This window comes from Cnephaeus nilssonii (genome assembly GCF_951640355.1).
Source record: "Cnephaeus nilssonii genome assembly, chromosome: 20".
In the NCBI taxonomy this organism is placed as follows: domain Eukaryota; kingdom Metazoa; phylum Chordata; class Mammalia; order Chiroptera; family Vespertilionidae; genus Cnephaeus; species Cnephaeus nilssonii.
In genome coordinates this window covers 20,740,880-20,759,881 of record NC_137091.1, presented here as the reverse complement: position 1 = coordinate 20,759,881, position 19,002 = coordinate 20,740,880, and the positions used below count along the sequence as shown (strand labels likewise).

The following is a 19,002-nucleotide window of genomic DNA, read 5'->3' as shown; positions in this document are numbered from 1 at the left end:
TTTGCACAGGATATCTTCCAAGGCCCTGTAATTCATTCCCCCCAACACACCATTTATTTATGAAAAATTTCAAGTACACAGAAAAATCAGTATAATTATACTCTGGACACCTATATACCAACCACCTAAAATCTACAGCTAATGATTTACTATATTTAGTTTATCACATACTTATTCATCTATCCATGACTCTCTCTACCCATTAATCCTTCTAGTTTTTTATGCATTTGAAAGAAAACTTCAAACATCAGTACACTTCATTCCAAAACACTTCAGCATTTATATTAAACTTAAGTTTAATATTTATTTATACGGGGTTAGGGGGATGAGCAGTTAACATTTCTATGTTGTGAAAAGCACAAATCTGAAATACACCACTCAATGAGTTTTGACAAATGGCATACACATGAATAATCCAAACCCCATCAAGATAATGAACATTATCATCATGCTAGAAAGTTCTGTTATGCCTGTACAATCCACCCTTCTCCTTACTCCTGTCCCACAATTCTGATTTTTAACAGCATTTTGGGGCATAATTATCCTATCTAATAAAAGGGCAATATGCAAATTAACCATCACTCCATCACAAAGATGGCGGCACCCATAGCCACAAGATGGTGGCGCCCAGTCCTCTCAGCCCCGCCGGAGTCCCCCAGATCCAGGGGGGCGGCCGCTGAGAGCGGGCTGCGTAGAGGCCTGGCGGAATGCTTGCTTCGTCACCGCAGCGACGAGGTAAGTGTTCCGCACCCAGCCACGGATGGGCCTCTGGGCAGTGGGCACGGAGCGGCCAGGCCCCGCAAAAAGCTACCGGCGCACCCATTTGTGCGCAGGGCTACTAATTACATAATAAACCATACACATTTAAAGTGTGCAATTTGATAAGTTTTTATGTAGATACCACCACGATCAAGATAGTGAACATATCCATCAAGTCCTAAAGTTTTCTCATGCTCCTTTAAAATCACGCCCTTCCACTCCTGATTGATTGGTCACCACGGGACAGTTCTGATTGGACAGGGCAAGTCTTAGGCGCTCCCTCATAGGAAGACATAAACAAGCAGAGCCTAGTGCTGGAAGCTCTGCTTGCTATATAGAGCACATGAGAAGCCCCTGCCAGGAAACAGTGGCTCAGCTCTCATTATTTGTAAAATGTGGGCCCTTGGTTGATCATGGGAGTCCATCTCAGCAGATATATTCCTTCTCGTGATTCACATCAAATGAATCTTCTTAGGTTCCACAAGCCAATAGAACGGTTGGTATTTTCCACCCATAAAGTTTGGAATTTCACTCTTAAAGGGAACACAGCCAACACATTTTTTCTAACTATATGTAACTTAAAAATTGGAGACAAGACTATTTCTGGCTTTGTTTATTCCCTTCCTCTGAACCTGGCCATTAGGTGGACATGAATGAATATACTTTCAGAACCATCTAGTAACGTTCTGTAGTTTTCACTAAGCAGCCGTTTGGGTTGTACAAATTTCTTTAGCCATGGGAGTAGCCATGCTTAAAAGCTCAATAGCTACAGCAAGAAAAGGGGGAAAAGTAAAAATACTAATGCTCGTTTTGCAGGATAAAAATATTGTAATTATTCGTATTGGCCAAGATTTTCAATTGTTTATGCTCTCCTCTGCTACCACTTCCACTGAAAATTGGCAGCTGAGTAAATAAAATTCTGGCAATGTGCAGTCTGTGCCAAGGTTTAGATTTTATCGAGATTTCATCTTTCAGGAAGATGTTTGAAAAATATTAGCTGTTCAAGTGATGTGACAATAGTTTAGTAGCAGGCAATTTATTGCAGTGATTTGGGATTGAAGAGATCATATTAGCAAATTCGCATGCGCTTTCCAAACCCAAGAGAGAATATATACAAACGGGACGGGGAGGGGGTGTAGTTTGAAATTATTATTAATTACCAGCCTTTGGCTGAAGACAGCTCCTTTACTAAACTGTTAGGCAGAAGCATCGGGAGCCACAATTTTAATATTTTCATCTTCTCCTCAAAATGTACCGTTAAACTTTCTTCTTACAACTTTTCTTCCGCCAGAAAGTTCAAATAAAGAGCGGTAGAAGCCTTCCTCCGTCCCGTTTGGGGGCTGAACGCGAGGGGACGGGCCGTAGCTTTTAACCAATCGTACAAGGCTCCTCGCGCGCGGTCCCGCCTAGTCCGTTTGCGAAGGACCAGCCAATGAGAGCGCCGCTCTTTTAGCCAGCGGCGACCAAAGGAAGAAGAAGAGACGGTATTGGTCGACGGCCGGGACTACTGCCCAATAGGAGCAAGCCGCGCCCGCGATTTAGGCGGGCAGCTTGAGCTGCTGGGGAAGGGAGGTTGGAGTCGGGAGACGTGAATTCTGCCTGAGAAACGGACGGCGGCGGGTTCGCGAGCCCGACTGCGTCTTTCCGGCGGCAGGTGAGGAGGGCGCTTACCTCTCCCCAGGCCTTGCACTTCTGTCTCCGGAATAACTTCCTAGCTTGGTCCCAGGATGCGGAAGTTAGGGACGCCCCAGTGGAACCCCGCGCCCTGAGAAGGTTCGGCCGTTCTCGGCGGCCCCAACCGTCAGGGCTGAGGCGCCGGAATCCCGGTTGTTTCGGGCTTGCTGAGAGGCCCTTGGTCGGGGTGGGGGCGGGGAAGACAGGAAGTTCGAGCGATCCCGGAAGTTACCGAGTTCGGAGGCGAGTTCGCTGCAGGCCGGAGGTTTCCCCTGCCCGTCTCCCGGGAGCCGACCCTTAAACTCTTCATTTGCAAATAATTGTTCTCCGTTTGAGCGCTGGTTAGTTGCATCACTTCCGAGGTGACTGAAGAACCTAACTTTTAATTTTTATTTAGCTTAACCTCACAGCAACACCTGCGACGTACATACTTTTATTATTATATTACAGGTGAACTAGTTAGGGGAAGCCCGCCTAAGGCCCCACCGGTATAGTAGGTGTCGGAGCAAGGATTTGAGCCAAGGTCGGCCTGCGGCCCGGCTCCCTGACGCCGCTTCTTATTTTGTTAATTGGGGTGCCATCTCCTCCCGGCCTGTTGTGGACATTGATTGAAATCTGAGTAACAAAGCTTGGTAAGATGAATAGTGGGAGGTTAACATTTTAAACTCCCAACTCTAATGGCACAAATAAGTAGAAAATCGAGGTCAAGGTTGCTTAAGGCTTGGGGTGGCAGTAGGACCGTCTTTTGCTCTAGGCCAGAGATTTTGAGCTGATATATGTGTGTGTGTGTGTGTGTGTGTGTGTGTGTCAAGGGTTTTTTAAGCATGCAATACCTGACTATTTAGTCAGGGGCACTGACCTTTTTTCCCCCTTAGATTGTCAAGTTTGTTTTTTAAATATATATTTTTTAAATTTTATTTTAAAATATATTTTATTGATTTTTTTACAGAGAAGAAGGGAGAGGGATAGAGAGTTAGAAACGTCCATCAGCTGCCTCCTGCACACTCCCTACTGGGTATGTGCCTGCAACCAAGGTACAAGCCCTTGACCGGAATCGAACCTGGGACCCTTCAGTCCGCAGGCCGACGCTCTATCCACTGAGCCAAACCGGTTTCGGCCAAAATTATACCTTTTAGTTTTTTGTCAGGTTGGCAAAAAAAACACATATTTTTTGGTGTGCTGCAGAATTTTAGTAATTATTTTATGTGTACCATGAGATGAAAAAGGTTGAAAATCATTGTTCTAGGTACCCATTACCCCAAGGGCTGGAGGGATTAATATTTCCCCACATTGTTAGGAAACTTTGATCCAGAATAGCACTGTTCTGTAGAACTTTATGCCAGGATGAAAATGTTCCATATTTCTCCTGTGTCTGTAGCTCTGTTTATTGAATGCTGATATGTTCTTAGTTGTTGGGCTTTGGGGTTTTTTTGGTTTTGCGCAATTTTTTTAGTTATATGGTGGATAATTCAATAGGCATTTAGCATCTGCTATGTACTTGATGCTGTGGAAGATAAAAGTGATGAAGCCAATAGATTTGGCTCTCGGTTTTCCTGTTCTAATGAGAACTGATTGCTCTCTAATCACAACTGATATATGATGGGAAGAAATTTTACTTTTTAGTATTTATACTGAAAAGTACAGAGAATAACTTTAAAAAGACCTGTGCTTTCACCACCCAGTCCTAACAAGTCTTGGCCTTTATCTTTTGATATAATAGCTTCCATTTTTTAAAAGAAATAAAAATATTATACATACAGTCAAAGCCTCATGTATCCCTGCACCCTCCCCCTCCTAAATTTGGTATTTTAAGTTTAGATAGTAGCATGATTTTACATGTTAAGTGTCCTGAAAATGGAATCCTAAAGGATTTGTTTGCAACCTGCTTCCCCCACCCCCGCGGATATTATTTTTGTAGAAATTGTATTATGTTGGGGTTCTTAGTTGGAAGAGAGTTTATGATTCCATTTTGACCCAAGGTTTTGCTTTACTTTGTTCTCCATTTTCTGAGTTCTTTCTTTTTGATACTTCAGTTAATCATATATCCTGGCTTGATCTTTTAATTTTATTACTGTCTTAATTGGCTATCTTTTTCTTCTACTTTCTGGAAGAGTTCTACCACTTTATCTTCCATTCTCATTTTGCTTATTATTTTTCACTTTAAGGACTCTTCTGGTTTGTCCTTTTCTCTAGCAATCTTTTTAAGGGGAGACCTCCAGAAAAGCTCTGTATTGGAAGCTCTGTATGAGTGGCTGAACCTTATTAACCGTGTGATTTTACTGTTAGATATATGGACAGAGACCCAGTCATTTTCTAACAGTAAAATCCCTTTGACTTTTTAGAGAGTGGGAGGGAAGGGGAGAGACAGAAACACTGATGTGAAAGAGACACATTAGTTTGTTGCCTCCCACACGCACCCTGACCAGAGCCACCCGGAATCCTTTAGTGCTAGGACTGACGCTCTAACCACTGAGAAAATTGGTTAGGGCTTTTATAAAAAATACGTTGTTGATTTTCTTTAAAGAGAGCGGAAAAACATTGATCAGCTGCCTCCTGCATGCCCCCTACAGGGTGAGGGGTGGGAGGGAGGGTCGAGCTCAAAACCTGGGCATGTGCCCTGACCGGAAATGGAATCTTCGACCTCTTGGTGCATGGGATGATGTTCAAAATACTGGCAGGGCAGAGCTGTCCACTCTTGTCCAAGCCTTTGTAACCACTAGTTTACACTGCCATGGTAACTTATAAACTAGTCACCAGGTTTGAAATCTTGCTTCCCTAAAGCCCATTCCTAACACAAGAAGAAACTCTCTAACAAGGCCTTCAGCGATAGTGTCCTGCCCTATCAAGCTCATCCCATGTTGTCTGCTCTTCCTTACTGTACTCATTACACTGGTCTGCCTGGTTTCTCAAATGCACCAAATTCCATGTTTGCCAGGGACCTGTGTATTGATTTCCTTCTGAAACTTGGTTCTTATATGGCCAACTTCATTTAATCCTTTATTCCTCAGCTCAGTTTTATTCTTTCTGAGAGGCCTTCCCTCACTATTGTGTCTGAAATTATGCTTTTTGCCTCCGACTCTTAAAACCAAATATCACAATGTCTAATTTTCACATTTATTCTCCCATTTGCTAGAATGTAAACTCTGTTATGCAGCATCTTGTCTGTGGGGTGTCTACGTAACAATGCTTAATAAATATTTGTTAAATGGAATTAGAGATGGGGAACATAATGAAAAGGATAGCGTAAATAAAGGTTGCTTAACCTTTTTGGAGAAATTAGGTAATTTCTACTTAGTAATTGAATTAATTTGGTAAATGTCCATATTCAGGTCATGACAAAGAACTGCAAGAGGTATGGGATATTACTTTCAGACCCAATAGTTCAATCCCCTTATTTCTATTTAAGAAGATCGTACTATGGTCATATGACTTTATGTTTTCAAAGGATGACCTGGACAACTGGCTGTAAGTGCTTGTTATGGAGAAAAAAGTGGATGATTACCAAAACATCTCTGACTTAACTAACTAAAATCTTCTCAGTTTTGCCAAGAATGATCTTAAATAGAATTCTACAAAACTAGATATGATTATATCAACTATATGACATGTTTTATCTATTTTGCTAATACCTTTTACAAATATTGCTTCCTCAGTGATGGCTCAAGAAGCAATGGAATATGATGTTCAGATGCAGTTAGATCATAATGCTCTAGGACAACTTGCTCCAGCTGAACTTGTCAGCAGCCTACAGGGACCACCCTTACTGCAGCCTGCTCCTGCTGAAGTGGTCAGCAGCCAAGAGGGACCACGTCTGCTGCAGCCTGCTCCTGCTGAAGTGGTCAGCAGCCAAGGGGAACCACACCTGCTGCAGCCTGCTCCACAGGTGTCCATTGACCTGACAGAGGAAGTGGAGCTCTTGGGAGAAGAGAATGTGGAGAACATCAATCCAGGAACTTCAGAGGAGCGTAGGCAGGGATCTGATGCTAACCCCACCATCCGAGTGGCTTCATTGCACTCAGTGAGCAGCTTCATTAATGGGCTACAGAGACTTCATGGCATGCTAGAATTCCTGAGACCCCCTCCAGACAACAATGTGGGGCCAGTAAGAGCCAGGAGGAGGAGAGGGACTGCTTCACGCAGAGCGAGAACCGGAGGGTCTCAGAGGACGGACAGTGCCAGGTAAATAATAATGTATGGGCTATGGGATTAGTACCAGATTGGGAATTTTGAACTTGGGCTCTGGTCATAACCCTAGTACTGCTTAAGATAAGATAGGCATTGTGACTTTTGGCAAGTCAGGTAACTTTTCTGAATCCCTATTTTCTCACAGGTCAGATGAAAATAAAAGTGCTTGCTTTATTTACCTAACAAAGTAATTGAGGGGGTATGTTATACTTAGTTTTTCTCACTTTTTTTTTATCCTTAGCTGAGGACATGTTTAGAGAGAAGAAGGGAGGGAGGGAGAGAGGGAGAGAGAGGAGAGAGAGAGAGAGAGAGAGAGAGAGAGAGAGAGAGAGAGAGAGAGAGAAACATCGATCAGTTGCCTTTCCAATGTGCCCCAACCGGAGATGGAACCTGCAAGCCCTTTATGTGTCCTGGCCGGGAATTGAACCAGCCACCTCTTAGTGCACAGGACAGCGTTTAACCACTGAGCCACTCTGGCCAGGCAAGGGATAAGTTATACTCAGATGCTTTGAAAACTGATGGTAGTTTATTGGCAATGGCTTTTGTAGAGGCTGGCTTTTCTTTAGATCATTTGCATCTTGTATATAAAAATATATATATATTTCACGCCCTAGCTGGTTTTGCTCAGTGGATAGAGCATTGGCCTGTGGACTGAAGGGTCCCAGGGCACATGCCTGGGTTGCATCCTTGATCCCCCAGTAGGGGGCGTACAGGAGGCGGCCAATCAATGATTCTATATATTCTTAATTTGCAAGTTCACTCCACTCACCCAAGATCCATTGTTTATTGGCACTCTACATAGTGGTGTAGGCTAGATTTAGAGAATCCTTGTGAAAAGGAGAATGTGAATTAAGAGCTTATCTGACGGAGTGGGGAGCCTTTGTTCCAGTCTTCCTCACCTGAGACTATGTTGAAGAGTTGAAAAATGTTTTTCATAGTTTTTGGTTTGAATTTACCTCTCGAAGGGCTAAGTTGTCAAGTATTGACAGGATTATTATAAAGAATAACAATTGTCTATGCTTACCTGTTTTTAATGTCCCCCTGCTTTATTTGAAAGACTTTATTTCATATTTGGTCTTTTAAATATTTTCATGTTTAAAGATGTGAATTCATTTTATGGACCCCATTAAAGATGTGGAATTCATTTTATGGACCCCTTTGTTCAAGGTCTCATAGCTACCACACAGAAGAAGTAGAGCTGGTATTGAACCGGGATTGGACTCGTTTTCTACATAGACACATATAGAGGGAGCTTAAACCTTTTGTCTTAACAATATGAGAATAGTGAGATGGTACTAAAAACAGTGGCTAGGTCATCTATTTTTACAAATGAGGAAGCTGATAGGATAATTTGTGATTTGTCTGAGGTAACTCTGGAATTGGGATTGTGCCTTCGGTTTCAGGATTCAGCATCCTTTTTCATGGATCCTGCTGATTACTGTAGCAGGGCCAGCTATTAATGTGGTTCCAGCCTCTGTAGGACCTGGTCACTCCTGGATGTGACCCATCAAAGATGGGGTGGGTGCCTAGTTCTGTGGTAAACAAGAGTTACAAATGCATCCAACTCGGTTATTTTAAGGTGTCATTCCTTTAGATTATGAAGGCAAAAATAAGACTTCACACAGTTGTGTGATAGGTGACAGTACCTTGTAGTGCAGTTTGGGGCCTCTGTTGAAGTGAGTAAATGGGCTGAGAGTTGAGAGTGGTGTCCCCAGGGAATGGCTGACCAAGAGGCCTCTCACAGTATTCCTCAGCCTTGGTTGTCCACACACTCAGTTGAGTGATTGCTCTTGGTCGGGGACACTTGTGTTAACCACCTCACAGAATGACACTTATAAACCAAGTGCCAGTTTACAGAGAGAAATAGGAACTCTACAGAAAACAAATTATCTTGTTGGCATGTTCATCATGATTCTCCTAGAAGATATTTACACACACAAGCCAAACAATAATTAGAAAATTGCTGACATATGTAGAATCTGTGCTCAGGTTATAGAATTTAGATTTGAAAGATATTAATTAAGCTATTTGACTGACAGTCACATGTTTGTCTCCACAAAGTGGAATAAACCTAAAAGGCCAAGGACTGTGTAGTTCAGTGTAAAGAACATGGATTCTGGAGCCAGATAAATGTGCATTAAAACTTTTTTGCCACTTTGATTAACTCAGGCGTCTTCAAACTACGGCCCGCGGGCCACATGCGGGTGTTTTTGCCGTTTTGTTTTTTTACTTCAAAATAAGATATGTGCAGTGTGCAGAGGAATTTGTTCATAGTTTTTTTTAAACTATAGTCCGGCCCTCCAACGGTCTGAGGGACAGTGAACTGGCCCCCTATTTAAAAAGTTTGAGTACCCCTGGATTAACTATTGTAGTGGAGGTTCCAGGTTAGGCAAAGAGAGAGAGAGAGAGATTAGATTAGACTAGACTAGACTAGACTAGACTAGACTAGACTAGATAAACAAGGCATTTCTATTAGAAAGAAATGCCCTGACCGGTTTGGCTCAGTGGATAGAGCATCAGCCTGTGGACTGAAGGGTCCCGGATTCGATTCTGGTCAAGGGCACATGCCTGGGTTGCAGGCTCAATCCCCAGTAGGGGGTGTGCAAGAGGTAACCAATCAGTGATTCTCTCTCATCATTGATGTTTCTATCTCTCCCTCACCTTTCCTCTCTGAAATCAATAAAAATAATATATATATTTTTTTAAAATAAATAATATTATAGCTATTTGCAGATGATATAAACCTTGTATTTATCATCAAGTTGTGAAAAAAACCAGACCCAAGAGGCCACATATTATATGATCCTATTCATGAAAATACAGAATAAGCAAATCTGTAGAAACAAAGTAAATTAGTGGTTCCATAGGCTGTGGGGGAAGGAGAAAAGAAAATGACTGATTATGGGTACAGAGGTCATTTTAGAATCTTGTGATTATGCTAAAAATCACTGGTTTGTGCTCTTAAATTGTGAATCAGAGGCTTCACAATTGCTACTAATTTTAATTTATTCACATTTCTTATAAGGATGAATCTTCTATCTATTGAATGGGATACTAAATAATGTTTTGTTCCATTTAATCATCCATTTTAAAAAATATATATTTTATTCATTTTTTTACAGAGAGGAAGGGAGAGGGATAGAGAGTTAGAAACATCGATCAGCTGCCTCCTGCACAACTCCTACTGAGGATGTGCCCACAACCAACGTATATGCCCTTGACCGGAATCGAACCTGGGACCCTTCAGTCTGCAGGCCAAAGTTCTATCCACTGAGCCAAACCGGTTAGGGCAATCATCCATTTTTTAAATAGAAAGCCCTAGTTAGTCATAAATTTTAGCAATCCTATGAGAAATCAAAAGTTTTCTGCATGAGCAATCTCCAATAATGTTTCTGGGTAGTAATATATCTTAATGTCATAAAAACAGTTATTAAAACTTAAAGTAGGTCACCTTTCACTAATACTTTGTGATTATTAGCTTGGTAGTATGTTCTAAAGTTCAGAACACCTTTTAGATTTTTTTAAAAATATATTTTATTGATTTTTTACAGAGAGGAAGGGAGAGAGATAGTTAGAAACATCGATGAGAGAGAAACATCGATCAGCTGCCTCCTGCACACCCCCCACTGGGGATGTGCCCGCAACCAAGGTACATGTCCTTGACCGGAATTGAACCTGAGACCCTTGAGTCCATAGGCCGGCGCTCTATCCACTGAGCCAAACCGGTTTCGGACACCTTTTGGATTTTTAATATCAAATGTCATTAATTCTGGGTGGAGTATGGCTTGCTACCTTGAAAATGAGGAAAACTGAGATATAAAAGTAGTTATGGTTAAAACTCAGCCAGCCAGAATGAATTGGAATGTTAAATCTGCTCCCAACTCTCCTCATCTTGAGTTCTTTTTTGATATATTGTGTTTTTAACCTTAACCAGATATTAAGCTTGAGAAGAAAAATAATCCTAATATATAAAAAGCCAGAGGCCATCACGACCGAAACAACTAGACAGATGACTGAACAGCAGGCTGCGTGGAGCGACAAGGCCAGCAGGGGGTTTAGTGAGGGATGACCAAACAACTGAACAGCAGGCTGCGTGGGGCAACCAGGCCAGCAGGGAGATTAGTGAGGGACGACCAAACAACTGAACAGCAGGCTGCATGGGGCAACCAGGTTGGCGGGGGGGGGGACAGTAAGGGGTGACCAGTCCAGCAGGGGGAGGGGCAGTTAGGGGTGACCAGGTCAACAGGGTGGGCAGTTGTGGACCACCAAGTCGGCAGGGGGGTGCAGTTAGGGGCATTCACGCTGGCAGGCAGAGGCAGTTAGGGGCAATCAGGCAGGCAGACAGGTGAGCAGTTAGGAGCCAGTGGTCCCAGATTGTGAGAGGGATGTGATTGGGCCTAAACCGGCAGTTGGACATCCCCCGAGGGGTCCCAGATTGGGTCCCAGGGTGCAGGCTAGGCTGAGGAGACCCCCTCTCCCCATGTACAAATTTTGTGCACTGGGCCTCTAGTCCTATATAATAAAAGCCTAATGTGTTAAGTGTCCAGTTGCCTGTTCAACCAATCAAAGCGTAATATGCTGATGATGTGCTAAGGCTGCTCAACCACTCACTATGACATGCACTGACTACCAGGGGGCAGACAGTGGACCAGTAGGTTAGCTTGCTTCTGGGGTCTGGCCGATCGGGACTGAGCAAGACAGGCCAGACATGCCTGGAGCCCTCCCGCAATCTCTCCCCAGCTGGCTAACTGCCTGCATCCCTCCCTGGTCCCCATTGTGGACTGCTGGGGTCCCTTGGCCTGTCCTGGGCCCTCTCGCAATCCAGGACCCCTCAGGGGATGTCAGAGAGCCGGTTTCGGCCCTTTGGCGGAATGACTGGTTGCTGAGACGCGCACTGACCACAAGGGGGCAGATGCTCAAGGCAGGAGCTGCCCCCTGCTGGTCAGTGTGCTCCCATAGGTGGAGCGCCTCTCAGCCAGAAGCCAGGCTCAATGTTCCCTGAGGGCTCCCAGACTGCGAGAGGGCACAGGCCGGGCTGAAGGATCCCCCGAGTGCACAAATTTTGTGCACTGGGCCTCTAGTGTCTTAAAATAAGAGCTGAAACGATGACTGAAGCCAGACTTCATTCTGTATCCCAAAAGGCCTGATCTGCCTAACTAGCAGCAGAATCCATGAGACCATATTTGACCAATGGCCCTTTTTCTTCATGCTCACTTTCTCTTTCCAACCCCCTAATATTGACAGACAGATTGCTGAGTCATATCTTTTAAAAGGTATTAACACATAGCCAAAGGGGCCAGTAAAGTAGAATTAGCTTTTAGTAGAAGAGTCAAGCTCCAGTGTGGGCTAATATAATTGAGTGGAAGAGAGTATACAGACAAGGCAGCATTTAAGGGTCTGGAGATGGGTTCAAATGACTAGGATTTGCCTCCAAATCACATTGGGTTATTTTTATGATGGTGGTCTATTATACATTCTATTGCCTTTCTTCATAAATAGGTCCAGAGCACCACCATTGGATGCTTACTTTCAAGTGAGCAGGAGCCAACCTTCTTTGCCAACTACTTCTCATGATTCAGGGGCTAGCAATCCTGTATCTGAAGACTTGCAGGTACCAAGTAGTTCTGATTCTGACAATGAAAGTTCCATAGAGTATGAAGAGGTGGTTGTGCAGACAGATGAACCTGAAGTTGCCATTTTAGAAGGTGAGTGAGTATTCAGGTTTGGATTCACAAGGCTAATCTAATGTATAGAAAGCTTAGACTCCAGCCCGGCTTGGTGTGGCTAAGTGTTTAGAGCATTGGCCCGTGTACCAAAGGGTTCCCAGTTCAATTCCCAGTTAAGGGCATATACCTGGGTTGCAGTTTGCACCCCTGGTGAGGGTACCTGTGGGAGGCAACTGATTGATGTTTCTCTCTCCCCCTCCTTCCTTTCCACTCTCTCTAAAAATCAATGGAAAAAATATCCTCTGGTGAGGATTAACAAACAAAAAATATTCACACTTCAAAAGGCTAGAGTCTCTGGATACGTGTTTTGATACTTTTTCTTTTTACCCACAAATGATAGATTTCTGCTTTATAGTGCAGCTTTCACTGGCTATAATTATATAGAGAGGATTTGATCTGACTTGCAATTTAATATATTTGTGACCCAGTGAATCACTTATTTTATAATGACATTTTATATTCCCTTTCATTTCCTTAGACATCTAAGAAGGAAGTAGATTTTTGTTTGTTTGTTTGATTGTTTTTAAAGAAAAGCTTTGTAAACTCAGTGCCCTATCTAGTCTTCTACTTTTTAAGTCCTAGTATAATGTTTTGTATTGTGCAGTTGAACTTTATTTAGCAACTGGTGGGCAGAGACCCCTAAAGCATATATCTTGCTTACATTAAAAACCCTCTGATACCCCAGTTTGTGGGCTTTTCCCACTAACTGAAACTAGGGCCTTTTGGAGAAATGGCTTTCCAGGTCCAGGATAAGGAATCTCAAATATGAGTCTAGGGCATTTTATTAGGCTAGAAAGCAAGGAGACAATCTAAGTCTCATAGAGTTATGTCATAAGAACAACCTAGAAAGGGTTCTTAGTGACCTAAAATGAAATAGGACACTTTGAGCATCAAAAAGAATAATAAGTGTGTATTTGTATTTAAATAGGTTGAAATGCATTAAATCTATGAAAATATATAAATTAATAATTATGTATTTTTAAAAAACCTCATTTATTGCCCTGGCCACGTAGCTCAGTTGGAGTGTTGTCCCAATATACCAAGGTTGGCAGTTTCATCCCTAGTCAGGGAACATACAAGAATCAACCAGTGAATGCATAAATAAGTGGAACAACAAATTGATGTTTCTCAAAAAAAAAAAAAAAATCAATAAAAACAAACTCGTTTATCAGTCATTTTAATACATTATAAGAGCCCTAACTCATTAGTCTGAAAGCTGAAAAATAAAGGAGTAAACATTTATCCTGCCTTTCCTTGTGTGAACTGTATTCAAGGAAAACCAAATAATTGATGGAGGTTTTAGGGTTGTTTTTAAAGACTTTATTTTAAGAGTAATTGAAAAGACGGGTTCACAACTAAATTGAGAGCAAGATAGAGATTTCTCATATACCCTCTATCTCTGCACAGGCATTGCCTGCCTCTCCATTATCAGCATCATTCACCAGAATGAAGCATTTGTTATCTACCTAATAAAAGAGTAACATGCTAATTAACCGTAACTTCATGACAGCCAATCAGGCGTGAGTATGCAAATTAACCCAACAAAGATGGTGAGTTAATTTGCATATGCAGGCACTTCAGGGGCGGGACAAGACACTTGCTTTCAGCACCACCCCAGCCACTTCTGGCCTCTGGGCACCGTGGGAAGGCGGAAAGGCGGCTCTGGTCAGAGTGAAGGTGGTGCCGGCAGCCAGGGTAAGGAAGGCCCATTCTTGTATGAATCTTTGTGCATCGGGCCTCTAGTATATCATAATTACCTGAAGTCCATAGTTTACTTTAGGGTTCACTTTTGGTGTTACACATTTTATAGGTTTGGACAACCATCATTCTAATATACAGAGCATATTCACTGCCCTAAAAACTCTCTGCTCTGCCATTGTATCCCTCCCACCCACGCCAAAGGGATATTTTTTTAAATAGAAGAATTACCACTCTAGCTGGTTTGGCTCAGTGGACAGAGCATCAGCCTGTGGACTGGAAGGTCCCGGGTTTGATTGTCCGGGGTTGTGGGTTCGATCACCAGTAGGGGGCATGCAGGAGGCAGCTGATCAATGATTCTCATCATTTATATTTCTATCTCTCCCTGTCCCTTCCTTTCTGAAATCAATTAAAATATATTTATAAGTAAATAAATAAAAGAATTACCTAGTAATGGCAGAAATGATGGGGAGGGGGGTCATTTTGTGGCTCCTAATAAAACAATGTGTGCAGGTAAAGATCATCAATGGATCCTAAAGTCATTCAGTTGAAAGGTTAATGGAATTCTTTTTCTAGAGGGACCAGGCTAAAATCTCCAGAACTTATGTGCCTTTTGATTTGCTATAGTCAGAAATATCCACACCACTAAGAAGTATTGTTGTTAAACAAAAAACATGAATTTATTTAAAACTAGATATAATAACTAATTTTCACAGTTTTTAGAAAGGAATAGAGGAACATTGTAAGCAATATCTCAAAGATGCAATCATTCAAATCTAAAATGTATGACATTTGGAACATCTACAAAAATACCTAAATGTATATATGAAAATCTAGTTTTGTAAAGGGAAAATCTCAAATCAGTGGGGATAAGAGACTTAAATTCTTGTTAAAACTGGATATCTAACTGAAAAACAATAAAAGTGGATTCATTCCTAATACTATAAAACAGGATATAGTAAGTGGATTGGAGATCTAGGATAAAAAATGAAACCATTTTGGTATTAGAAGAGTATATGAGTGATAAAATCCAGAAATAAGGAGTACTTCAAAATCTAGAAGCAATCCAAGAAAAATGACTAAAAATTAAAAATCACCTCCTTGACCATTAATGTGTGTGTGAAACATTGATGAAAACCCTGATAGTTTAGGGGTCAGACTGACAACACCGGAACCCAATATGAGCCTCCTGATGTGCTATAATCAGAGATGCACAACCTAAGAAGTACCTTGCTGCCCCTCCTCTTCCCCCAAAACCAGAATTGAATCTATTGAAGCCTCTGGATTTGTCAGTTCATAGGAAATGTGAGCAGTGCCACAAGAAAACCGCCAAATCCAGGATGTAGCACTTTTTATAAGACCAATGACCAAACTCCCCCCAACATATCAGTGACAAGGAGGGGATAAAAATTAGTAAAGGAAAATTGTTATGAAGGAAAAACAAAGACTTAAGAGACATAACAATCACGCTCATTTTGGAAACCTTGTTTATTAGATCCTGGTTGGAATAAATTTAATGTAGTAAATACAGTTGGGAAATTTCAAATATGAACCGGGTGCCTGGGTATTAAAAGGTATTAAGGGATTAGTGTTAATTTTATGAGGTATAATAATGTTATGTAAAAGTAAATCCTTATCAGTTAGTGTTACAAAAGTTTTTACAAGTGAAATGATATTTAAGAGTTTGTTATTAAGTATTCCAAAAGAAAATAATGGGAATTGGGCTAAGCTGGAACAAGATTATAAAAAGAATTGATTATTTTGAAATGGGATGATGGGTACCTATGGGTAGTTAAGCTGTTCTGTCTACTTTTTATATATATTAGAAAATATGTAAAATAAGTGGGGGAAATTCATTAATGCTACTTGGGAACATTGTCATCCCTTTTACCAGGGGTCCTCAAACTTTTTAAACAGGGGGCCAGTTCACTGTCCCTCAGACCATTGGAGGGCCGGACTATAATTTAAAAAAAACTATGAACAAATTCCTATGCACACTGCACATATCTTATTTTGAAGTAAAAAAACAAAACGGCAAAAACACCCGCATGTGGCCCGCGGGCCGTAGTTTGAGGACGCCTGCCTTTTACAGTAACGCTACCAATTAGAAGTGGTGAGTTCAGGCTCTCCTAGCCTCTGATACCTTATGACATATGTCTTCTTTTGTTATTACCTATTCTGTTATTTCTGGAAACAACTTGGCAGAACAACCAGGAGGTGTTTCAGCAGAGCAAGATATTACATGTAGTGGTGGAAGAGAGACACTCCCCAAGCAGGTAATATGAACATTTTTTTAAATGAAAAGGTTGGATTTTTCATTTAGAAAGGAGACTGCAGGCTAAAATGAAAAACTTGCAGGCTTTATAAGCAGGTCTAGGAGTAGATCTTAATCTAAGTTAGTCATTTGTTTGACTTCTTTCTCTTAGTTTTAAAAAGGGTTGGCGGGTGGGGGGTGAAGATGTGAGGGTAACTTGTCCTGTCTAACTAACAAGGTTAAGTATCAATTAAAATAATATATAGTTTATGAACTGTCTGGCAGAAGGTGATAGCTATGTGATAAGCAATTTTTAATTTAAAAAATAACAAATTATTGTTCTTAATATAAGTTATTTACATTAGTTGTGGACTTAGCCAATCCCAAAACATCATTGATCTACTTTTTGCATGTTTGTGTATGGTCTCTGTTTTTATTTCTTCCCTCTAGAAAAAAATTTTATGTACATGTGAATTTATATGTAAAAATGTTTTAAATTTACACAAGTGGCATTATATTATATCTTGTTTTTATTCCTTTTCCCACCGACTACATTTTGGAGAGCTTTCTATTATCAGCACATAAAGTTGAACCTTGTTTTTATTAATAACTAAATAATAGTGTTCCATCATATAATTAACTTTTCGTTAATTTTCCCTTATGTGTACTATGGTCATTCCCTTTTCTTTCTTTTTTTGTTTACTTATTTAAATCCTCACCCAAGCATATATGTATTGATTTTAAAGAGAGGGCAAGCGGGGGTGGGAGGGCGGTGTGAGTTGAGGGGTGACTTTGATGTAGGTGCCCTGACCATGAATGGAACCCAAAACATTTCAGAATACAGGATGGCACCCCAACCAACCTAGCCACACTGGCCAAGGGCTGCACTGAACATCCTTGTAGAAATGTGTTAGCAAATTTTGTGTCTGTATTCGTGACTTATATTCCTAGCAGAGAGATTGTTATGTCAAAGGAAAGATATGTATTTTAGTTTTAATAGATAATGCCAAATTGCCCTCTGGGAAATTTGTACCAGTTTCTACTTGCAGCAACAATATGTAAGCATGCCCATTTCTCCCTCACTCTCAACAGTGCTTGGTGTCATCAGATATTAATTTATACCATCTAATAGATGGAAAATTTTGCATTTTTTTAAATTTACTGCTTTTTTTTTTTATTATAAGCGAACGATTATTGACCATTTGTAATTTTTTGTAAGCTGTTTATATTTTGTTTTTGTGGTATTTTTCTTTGATTCACATGAACCAAGTACTTTATAACCACTTAAGTTGATTATGAAACCTTATTTTGGAAAAAGAACAAACTTAACTGTTTCCTGTTCATTATCTGAGTAACTGCTAATTTGTGTGTGTGTGTGTGTGTGTGTGTGTGCGCGCGCGCGCGCACGTGCGCGCGCGCGCGTTTATCTTTGTAAAGATAGCCCTTTTTCTTCATTTGAATGGAAAAAAATCCAAGTTTCAAGGTCAAAGGGTACTAATATTTTTGTGCCTTATGTTAGATTTGACTAGATTGCATTCTAGAAAGAATGACAAGTGATTCATAGGTGTTGTAGTTTTTCTGCAGTGTTTTCAATTGGGTTTGTATAATTTTTGTGTGGTTTTGTTAATTTGATGGTTGTGCATCCTCTTCAAGATTGATTTTTGCATTTTCTTTCATATGAATGTGTTCTGGTTTACATCCAGCAGTCGCCCCAGAAGTCCAGTTTTCTCCTGCCTTCAGTTTCTACAGATGAGGAAGAAGGGGACACTTGCACAATATGTTTAGAACAGTGGACTAATGCTGGGGATCACCGGCTTTCTGCTTTACGCTGTGGGCACCTCTTTGGGTTTAGGTGCATTTCTAAGTGGCTCAAAGGACCGGCACGAAAATGTCCCCAGGTAAGGATTGTAGATAGGGACTGTGCATGTGCACAGTCATTTTAAGTCAGGAGGATTCCTGGAACTTGACTAATTGTGTCTTATTGGGCTCTTTAGTGCAACAAGAAAGCCAAGCACAGTGACATTGTTGTCCTTTATGCCCGAACCCTGAGAGCTTTGGACACTACTGAACATGAGCGCATGAAAAGGTAGGTAAAAAGAACCTGCCTCGCTGGAATGTTCCCTTTTGGTTCCTTGTAGAAATAGGTTGTATGAGTCACTTTTAGTGTGGTTCTGATGCTTTACTTGGGCTATGACTGGGGATCTCTAGGGATTGTTAGCAATCTGCCTCTTATTGTGATTTATAATATACTAGAGGCCCGGTGCACGAAATTCGTGCACGGAGGGGAGTTGTCCCTCAGCCCAGCCTGTACCCTCTCCAATCTGGGACCCCTCAAGGGATGTCCGACTGACTGCCCGTTTAGGCCCGATCCCTGGGATCGGGCCTAAATGGGCAGTCGGACATCCCTCTCACAATCCAGGACTGCTGGCTCCCAACTGCTTGCCTGCCTGCCTTCCTGATTGCCCCTAACCGCTTCTGCCTGCCAGCCTGATCACCCCCTAACCACTCTGCTGCCAGCCTGTTTTCCCCCAACTTCCCTCCTCTGCCGGCCTGGTCACCCCTAACTGCCCTCTCCTGCAGGGTTGATCACCTCCAACTGCCCTCCCTTGCAGGCTTGGTCCCTCTCAACTGCCCTCCCTTGCAGGCCAGGTGCCTCCCAACTGCCCTCTCCTGCTGGCCATCTTGTGGTGGCCATCCTGTGTCCAC

The 19,002-nt window shown here is 41.7% G+C and overlaps 1 protein-coding gene across 5 annotated transcripts in view; it reads left to right on the top strand.

Annotated features, from left to right (window-relative positions):
- Positions 1-2,314: 2,314 nt before the first annotated feature.
- Positions 2,315-19,002, top strand: part of RFWD3 (ring finger and WD repeat domain 3) — a 41,235-nt gene continuing 24,547 nt past the window's right edge. Inside the window, exons 1-6 of one of the 5 annotated variants that reach the window (XM_079799566.1) lie at positions 2,315-2,413; positions 6,087-6,612; positions 12,118-12,323; positions 16,248-16,318; positions 18,003-18,194; positions 18,291-18,382. In XM_079799566.1, coding sequence (XP_079655692.1) covers positions 6,089-6,612; positions 12,118-12,323; positions 16,248-16,318; positions 18,003-18,194; positions 18,291-18,382 — 1,085 coding nt within the window. In that variant the 5' untranslated portion in view covers positions 2,315-2,413; positions 6,087-6,088. The other 4 variants (XM_079799563.1, XM_079799567.1, XM_079799565.1 and 1 more) reach the window with 4 other exon arrangements.